This window comes from Quercus lobata, chromosome 8 (assembly GCF_001633185.2).
Source record: "Quercus lobata isolate SW786 chromosome 8, ValleyOak3.0 Primary Assembly, whole genome shotgun sequence".
NCBI lineage: Eukaryota > Viridiplantae > Streptophyta > Magnoliopsida > Fagales > Fagaceae > Quercus > Quercus lobata.
The window spans coordinates 30,692,860-30,701,215 of NC_044911.1; the positions used below are offsets into that span (position 1 = coordinate 30,692,860).

At 40.1% G+C, this 8,356-nt stretch overlaps 2 protein-coding genes across 2 annotated transcripts; both read right to left on the minus strand.

Moving 5' to 3' along the window:
* Positions 1-215: 215 nt before the first annotated feature.
* LOC115958446 (clathrin coat assembly protein AP180) lies at positions 216-2,320 on the minus strand. Its single transcript, XM_031076858.1, has one exon. It carries the CDS (start codon positions 2,169-2,171, stop codon positions 216-218), a length of 1,956 nt encoding a protein of 651 aa, XP_030932718.1. The 5' UTR covers positions 2,172-2,320.
* Positions 2,321-4,949: 2,629 nt separating this feature from the next.
* On the minus strand, positions 4,950-7,822 carry LOC115957409 (glucan endo-1,3-beta-glucosidase 12). Its single transcript, XM_031075643.1, has 3 exons — positions 7,591-7,822; positions 6,010-7,347; positions 4,950-5,154 (listed from the first exon to the last, which is right to left on the minus strand). Exons 1-3 carry the CDS (start codon positions 7,646-7,648, stop codon positions 5,120-5,122), a joined length of 1,431 nt encoding a protein of 476 aa, XP_030931503.1. The 5' UTR covers positions 7,649-7,822; the 3' UTR covers positions 4,950-5,119.
* Between the last annotated feature and the right edge of the window lie 534 nt (positions 7,823-8,356).

An 8,356-nucleotide genomic window follows, 5' to 3' on the forward strand; every position in this document is an offset into this window, starting at 1 on the left:
CATGTAAACGAGTTCCAAATTCCAATGGTATAAGCCTGTGATCCTAATGTGATATTTTTGTAAACGCAAATTTGCTAATGCAAAGAAAGACAACATCTCCAAGAAGTTTGGAAGTGTAGTACTAAAAAAAAAGGATTTCTTTCTTAAGCTAGCTATAGGCCTATAGCTATACAATCAGATATTAGTTTACAAAATTCGAGCTTTTATCTCACAAATCAAGTCCTACGCTTTGCCATGATCTTGTTTTGCTGCTCTAACCACAACTGTTGCTGATGCAACAGACTTTCTTGATTCATTGACACATTAGAGACATGTTCATTGGCCAATTCACCAGGCCAAATCGCAAATGGGTCTTCATTAGGAACTGCGGGTACTGTCTCGTTAGGACTGTTGGCACTAAAAGTTGGTGCTGCCATTGTTTCACTAAAATTCTCAACACAAAATGTTGGAGCCACTGTGTTCTCGTTAAAATCGTGTGGAAACAATGTCGGTGCAACCACGGTCTCAACTTGTGCGCAAAAACTTGGTGCCGTAGCTGTATCAAACGTGGGATTAACTGAAAACATTGGGTCCACTGTAAAAATGACTGCCTCATTGGTACTGGTTTCAATAGTAGTTGGTATTTCATCTTGTAGAAATGGATTGTATTGGTGTTGAGGTAGTGAAGCTTGATTAATTATCAAATCGTTCTCAACAAAGTGTTCGAACCCGTTGGCTAGACTTGTAAAAGATTGCACTTGTTTGGCTGCCGACTCAAATAAAACAACTTCCCAACTATCTTGTTGAGAGTCCAATTCTAAAATGGAAATCTCCGAGGTTTCATTTCCTTCTTGTTGATTTTCTTGTTTTTCTTCATGTTGTGAACAGTGATCATGGAAACTTACGAGGTCTAAACTTGAATTTTTTTCTAGTTCAAGGGGAAATGAAGAGTTTGATCCGGAATCTTCATTAGCACTGGTGAAATCCTCAGTGCAAGAAGATTGTTTCTCGGCTTGGTCCTCTGAGAAATACTCTTGCTCAATTGACATACCCGTTTCTGTAAGAGCCACAAGATCCTCCAACGATGTGCATCGCGAATCACTGAATTCTGATCCTCCCTGTGACAACTTGTCTGATCCTTCTGATTGCTCGTAAATAATCTTCTCAGAACTCAAAACAGGCATAGGAAGAAGCGACGGTGATCGATGACCATTGTTATGACTAGGAAATGAATCATGATCTTTCAAGAAATCTTGCAATGTCACTATAAGCTCTTCGGAAATCTTTTGTACACTTGGATATTCAGAGGTCCTTCCTACCCCAATGCTCTTGCACAAATCGTAAAAACCCGAAAGCTCTTCAAATTGTTTCGTGGCTTTAATACAAGCTTGAAACGCATTGGCACAAGATTGATATTGCAATTGGAAGAAGCTGTCTAAAAGAAGCACAAGCCCATCAGAAATGTCACGGTAGAGATCAAAACTCTCTTGCACAATTGCATAAAGCGAAATCAATACCAACTGGTTAGTTTTTGCTGTACCGGTAGGTCTTGTGCCTATAGCTCTATCGAGCAAACGCTGCCAATATGAGATTCTATCAAGCAGCATTACAGGCTTCATGTCACGTACCGGCGAAACAGGTTGCCGGGTTCTACTTCTATGGCGGTTGCTTAAGCTTTCTATTTGAGTATACGTAAACCTCCGTTGAAGCTTCCCCTTAAGAAAACAGTCTAAGCGCTCGTCAAGATACAGAGCAAATGTCCTAACAAAGGCTGTGTAATCCCAGGGGCTTGAATTTGAGTCGTCACGGAAGTTTGAAAGGTTAAGAATCTTTGCACCACGTTTCATTGCATGAAGAACTTCCCTTGGGAAATATGGATCACCATCTTGGAATATTCTAAGAACAAGCATAAGGGACTTGACGGCGACGATCCAATTGCGAGTTCTGCTAATGCGTTTGGAAATGGCTATGGCACAAGCCGCGACGTAGACTTTGTTGGAAGAAATGAGTGAAAGGATTTCATTTACGTAACGATCATCTATGGGGATTTCGACATGGGAGGTAGCTTTGAGGATCAAGACCTCGAGGTTGGCCGCGTTGGTGTTGGAGTAGACCTTGGCTATGCTAATGCTGGTTTGGTCTTTCACTGCTCCAAGTGCCTTCCTTAGCTTGCTAGGCATTGTTGAGACCATTACAAAACCTTTGCCCCTACCACAAGAAATACCCTCTTGTATTTTGTCACCTGAGGCCTATGTTTTTGTTCCAATGAGATCTGTATTGTATTATCTCTTTCTCTCTCTTTTTCCCCCTAAGGCTTGTGCAAGAAAGAGAGGAGTTTGGGTGGATTTTCCAGAAAAAAATTGAGGGAGGATGGTGGTTTTTTTTTTTTTTTTTTTTAATTTTGTTTGTGGTAATTTTTAATGTTAATTTTGGGTGGTGGAGAGTGCACAGATTAAAGGCCTTAAAACTCTGGCACCCTTGTGGACGTGACCAAAGCTCTCACATTTAGTTTAGATGACCAAGTCAGCATTTTTTACCAAATTGGTTTAATGCTGTTTTCACCTCCTTTGCCGCGTTGAACAATAAAATGCATAAAACGACATGATGAATAAGTTATACGTGGCCCTTCCAAGTTCCAGGTTGGGGGTTGTAACAGATAACAGTAGGAACTAGGTCTGTTCATTTTACAGCTCAAACTACGTACATTGTCGTCTATAGTTACTTATATTGAACAAAATTTTGTGTCGTTTGGTCACTTGGTCACTAAAAATATGGCACAAACGTGCTTTTCATGTCATTAGAATGGAAACTCATTCTGGAAAGCTCATTGCTATTGCCATTTTTCTGAAAGTTGGCTAGCAAATACGCAAAAGTTTTTTTTTTTTTTCCTTGATAAAGATAAGGGCCAGGCGATTCGACTATTCCTAAGCAATCAGTAGCCATCAACTTTTTTGAGAGAGAGAAGTGAAAAAAGAGAAAATCTGATGTCACAACAAAATGCATAATTTGTACCACAACTCACCACATTGACAAGTTGTGATTGGTGAAAGAGTATTTTCACATGGACCCATCATCACATTTCCATCAACCACAATTCACTACATAGCAAGTTATGGCACAAATTGTGCCTTTAAAACTGCTCGAAAAACAATCAATTATGTAACTTTTATGAAGTACGATTAGGCCCAAGTGGGGGCACGATTTAAGGCCTGTGTCATGATTTTTATAATTGAAATGATTCACATGAAGGAGAATCACTGAAATGGACCAAATAAACACAACTTGAGTGCGTGTACAACCTGGATTTTTCTCGATCCGTAGAGAGTACCCCTGAAGAGGGACTCTATATGTAGAGCAAGGATGTGGATGTCGATGTGGATGTGGACAATGAACTCAAAACAAAATTGGCTGTGGAACCAATAATACAGATGTTACTTTGCAGTAGATGCCAAATGAAGGAGGCAGCAAGAATCTATGCCTGCAACCGAGCTCATGAGACATATCAGGTGGTGCACCACCGCCTATGAGCTCTCCTACTAATCAATTTTTTTTTTCAAAATCTAGTGGGTTTGGAATTTGTTCGTTTATAAAATACAAAGCTGACATGCTATATTATATATTGCTTGTTAAAAGAAAATGTAATTCTAATACTATATAAAAAGTCATAATTTTTGTTACAATTATCTTATAAGACAAATTATGACTAATTATCTATCATTTTTATATATAACCATCACGTTTTATTTATTTATTTTTTTTTTCACAATATTTTTTCAAAACTTTCAACCAGAGGCTAATCATTGTTCGTGACAGGTGGACCCATAACAGGGTAAATTGCTGGCCCAAGAAGTTTTTCAAAGTACTAGTGTCTAAACTTGAACTAGAAAGCTTGTACTCAAGCCCAAGACAACCACTTTAAGACCGAATGTCTAACCTCTCGACCAACCCTACTGGTTCCCTTTTATTTATCACTCACAATTTTCTATGCTATGTCGATAAAAAGTTAGAATTTTTTTACGCGGTCTTAGAAATTTTGTAAGAGAAATAAGAAATAATGTAAGTAGATTGTAATTGAGAAGGTGGCCCCTATGGCACATGGGATCACGGATCAACCTTCTCAGGACTGAAAAAGCAGTTTTCACTTTTGGCCTTTGGGGTGTCGCCATATCTGGCTAAGTATGTGGCATTGAACCTTTTCCACGTATCTAGCAATTACACCATGCCTAGGTATTCTTTTAGAATCAAAGGAGAAAAGGACCATTCATTAACACCTAATTAAATACAATTAAAGGAATGTATAGGATATTCTAGCTTCATTGTCCAATTAAGAAGCAAAGCAACATTCAATCCGGATCCAAAGTGGCTCAAAGGCAGCAAACAGTTTAAAAAGTTGTACAATGATACAAGCAGGGCCTACCATGCATTTTATTCTTTCACTATTACTGTGCGCATGCTAACTAGGTCTTTTGACTGATTGACTCAATGCGTGTTTGACATGACGAGGCCGCTATGTGAGCAGTGCTCCCAACTGGACCGACGACTGTGAATACCCTGGTTCATATAAATAACTATGCAAGTTGATGCATTGTTTCCCCAGAGTGAGAATATTATTATTGCCTTCTTGAAAGATAGACTCTTTCCAGAACTTTTCCAGAGAGCCCCATTAACATGTTACAGAAGTGAGAGAATGTGAGATCCACAATTTTGCACTGCCCAAGATTTTAATGGTTAAAGATAATGTATCTTGGGAAAAGCCGAATATATTTTATTATTAGCAAAAGACAATGTGTCAACAATGTTCTTATTCTAGATTTAGGTCGGTGGCATTGCATAGCTGCAAGGGATGGTCCAAAAATTGGTTTGTCAACACATTTGCATAACAGAGTTTTTGGGTATTATAAATTAAGTGACAAGTAAAAATAATAAATACAATTTCACTAGGGTAGGGGGACTTGCAACTTGCGAGAAACTACTTAGAAATGGAAAGCAATAGTAATAAATATTGGGACAGTTAATTACAGATGTAGTGAAGTTAATTGTCTAACAATAACTACAGAAGAAACCCCAAAAAATTTAAACCAGCAAGCACAATATCTTTCTTCTAAACCAACCAATCCCTGCATGCCCTTTTTTTTTGGCTTCAGTATCCCGTGGGGAACTCGCAACTTCCATATCCTGCAAAGTGACACCTTTTTTTTCAGTTTCTCTAGGCCAAATTGGCTCAAATCAAAAAAGAAAATAGTAAAAAAGCAAAAGGAAACACGCAACAATTTCTCTCTTTTTTAGGAAGAAAATTTTCAATAATCACTTTCATCCCCCACCCACCATAAAGTTACTATTACCAAGGGGCAAACCAATACCCACACGCCATGTCAATAGAAAAATAAAAATTCCTTCTCATCATCTCTAGGGCAGGTGCTATCTTTTGACCTAATGTACACATCATTGTCCCCAGCCGCCGTGAAACTGCTTAATTTCACACCCCGGCACAGTACCATAAATAATTGTCTATACACGTTAGCTATACACAAAAAGAATCATCTAAAGACACCGTCTACCTCATGAAATGGAGTAAGCATATTGTTTCTTAATGCAGATGTTAAAATGGAGTAGGCATATTCTTATATAAGTTCATATTTTATACCCAATTTTAAATTACAAAAATTTGTCATTTATACCGTTTCTTAATGACAATCCTATACACCTTTAATTTTTTAGAAATTTGAAATTTGTCAAAGTTCATCTCGAGATAGTTGAAAATTATACCGAAATTAAACTCCAATTGTTTTAAAATGATTTCGTAATTTGCAATTAATTCATTATGTGTGTCCATGCTCAAATCAGTATGGTAAAAACATATTCAAGGAGTTGATAAAAGAATTTTACCATATTTTGTGGGGGGGGGGAAATAAGACAGTAATATACAGTTTAAAGCATACATAAACAGTATAAATATAGTTTAGGCAGGTTATAAGTTATGGCCGTAATTAAATTAAATGCAAGAGAAAGGGAAAGGGATCGAATACGCACTAGGGGGTTGAGTGACCACATAAGCCGCTCCTCCAAAGTAACAAGTACCCATGGCACGGCTCTTCTTCTGATAATAACTGTTGAACGCGAACGAAGCATGGGCCTCAACAGTATTAGGACTATAACACGTGGAACCTGGCTGGATCGGATGGCAGTCAGCACCACCCTCACCACAAGCATAATCTAGAGCCGTCTGCAGCTTCTCTTTCCCCACATCACCCTTCGCCACGCACCACGTGTTCCCTGACGTACTCTTCGACACGCCTCCGCCTCCGCCTCCGCTACCGTTTACCGGTGTTCTCGCGTGTTGGTTACCGGGCACGGCTGTCCGCGGCGTGTCGTGGTAGTTCTTCAATCCCTCCACGGTAAACGGTATGTCGTAAACTTTCTCCTCAGTAGGGTAAAACAACCCGTAGTTACGCTCCGATGTGGGACCGTTCTTGTTGTTCTCGTTGAAAAGAGCGAACAAATAAACGGTCAGATCTGCCTTGGGTCTCAATGGGGTCCCACCTCCGGTCAAAATCCGACGGACCAGATTTCCGTTATAAGCTGCAGCGTTTGGAACCGACGCGCCTACTTCGTTTTCGTCTCCTTTAGAAGGCCAACCCGTTTCCGTTACGACAACCTTGATATCGTCGTATTTCAAAGCTGACATGGCAGCAAAAACGGCGTCGATTTGAGCGTCGAATAAGCTAAAATATCTTAACCCATTACCCGCATCCACTACGCCCGGGTTTTCACGGAACAAAGCGTAGTCTAAGGAGATGACGTCGGCGTTCGACTCGTAAGCGAAAAATGGGTAGGCATTAACCATGAGGTACGACCCAGTTTGGCGAAGGAAACCCAACAAGGGCTTGAAAACGGATTCTACTAGTTCGGGTCGGAAAGACCCGGCTGAAGAAGGGTAGGAGTTTTGAAGTGCGCTGAGAGCTATAGGGGAAGAGATTTTGATGTCATTATTGAAGTTGTACTTAACGAGAGCGTCATGGAGGTTTTTCATTGCGGGTAGGAGGTACCGGGTTGTATTATTTGGGTCGACGAAGACTTCGTTTCCTACAGCAATGGCTTCGATTTGTGTTGAGGGGTGGTAGGCAGCGACATTCTTCTGGACCCATGTGGAGGCGAAGGATTTGCTTCTGGCGGCGGCGAAAAGGAGCCCGTTTGGGAGGTCCACGGTGACTTTGATGTCGGATCCGGATAAGGCATTGAGAACCGCCGGGTCGGAGTCGAAGACCTTGACCCGATTTAGACCCTGAGATTTGAGAAGAGACACAACCTTTGATGCTGGGGGAAGGTTGTTTGCGATTCTACCATAGTTCACTCCTATGGAACCCGCATCTGCAAATGTAGTAACGTAAAACAACGTTAGAAGTAAGAACTAAAAACAAAAAACGAAGGCTCATTTTGAGTATTAAAGCAAATGCTGAAGAAAGTGAACTGTTTTTGCAAGTATGTTTTGGTTTTACTTTGTTCTCTGTTTCTTTTAAACCAAAACAAACAAGCAAAAACTCGTCATTGTAGTCAAATACTTTCAGCGAAACAAAAACGGAAAATGAGAAAGCCTCAGGCTTGTGATTTTACCTGCTAATGCGAGGAGAGAAATGAACAAGAAGAGGCAAGAGAAAGCTAGGCGCTCCATGCTCTGGTTCTGGTTCTGGTTCCGAGAGAAACAGAGCAGGTGAGAAAGTGAGTTGTTTTAATTTTGCTTGCTGTATTTCTGGGGTTGTTTGTACTGTCCGTGAGAGTAAGTGGGTGAGAACTGAGGAGTCTTTTATGGAGGAGAGAGGAATTGAGTGCATCGAGGTACTAGTGGGGTGGGACCCGCTGTTGGTAGCTCATTTGCCCATTGACAAGCACTAAAGGCTGAAAATAAGACTTGAGAGTTAATAAGAGAAGAGTGCAGGCTCAACGGATCGGACCAAGGTCTTCACCGTACGGTTCTTTCTCATAAAAATGTACAATTATATCACCAGTAAAACGAATTAAGAGCCGTTAGATCTGAAGATCATTTCGGGGACCCACTTTATTAACGTTACAAATCTCAAATCAGTGGGTAAAGTTTACTCTTACTAAAATAAAAAATAAAAAAAGTATTTGCAGGTGATTTTTATATTGTGCTATTTCTAGTTTACTCGGCCATTTGAGCTTTTCAACGTGGCCCCTACAAACTCGACCGTTTCAGGGTACAGTTACCAAAAAGACATTAAATTAAAAACACTCCTCCTCCTCGGGTGCATCATTATGAATGTACTATTGACTAGTGTCATTTACACGTGTTTCGCGATATTAGCTGTAAGTCAACAAATGAGGATGTAGGTTACTGTGACAATAGTTTCATTGGGGATGG

What these genes read in the sequence shown, in the direction of transcription:
- LOC115958446 (XM_031076858.1), bottom strand. Translation starts at nt 2,171, where the DNA reads ATGGTCTCAACAATGCCTAGCAAGCTAAGGAAGGCACTTGGAGCAGTG.
- LOC115957409 (XM_031075643.1), bottom strand. Translation starts at nt 7,648, where the DNA reads ATGGAGCGCCTAGCTTTCTCTTGCCTCTTCTTGTTCATTTCTCTCCTC. An exon ending in TTCTCTCCTCGCATTAGCAG is followed by an intron (nt 7,348 to 7,590) that starts GTAAAATCACAA and finishes CTACATTTGCAG; the next exon opens with ATGCGGGTTCCATAGGAGTG. An exon ending in TGTGGTCACTCAACCCCCTA is followed by an intron (nt 5,155 to 6,009) that starts GTGCGTATTCGA and finishes GTCACTTTGCAG; the next exon opens with GATATGGAAGTTGCGAGTTC.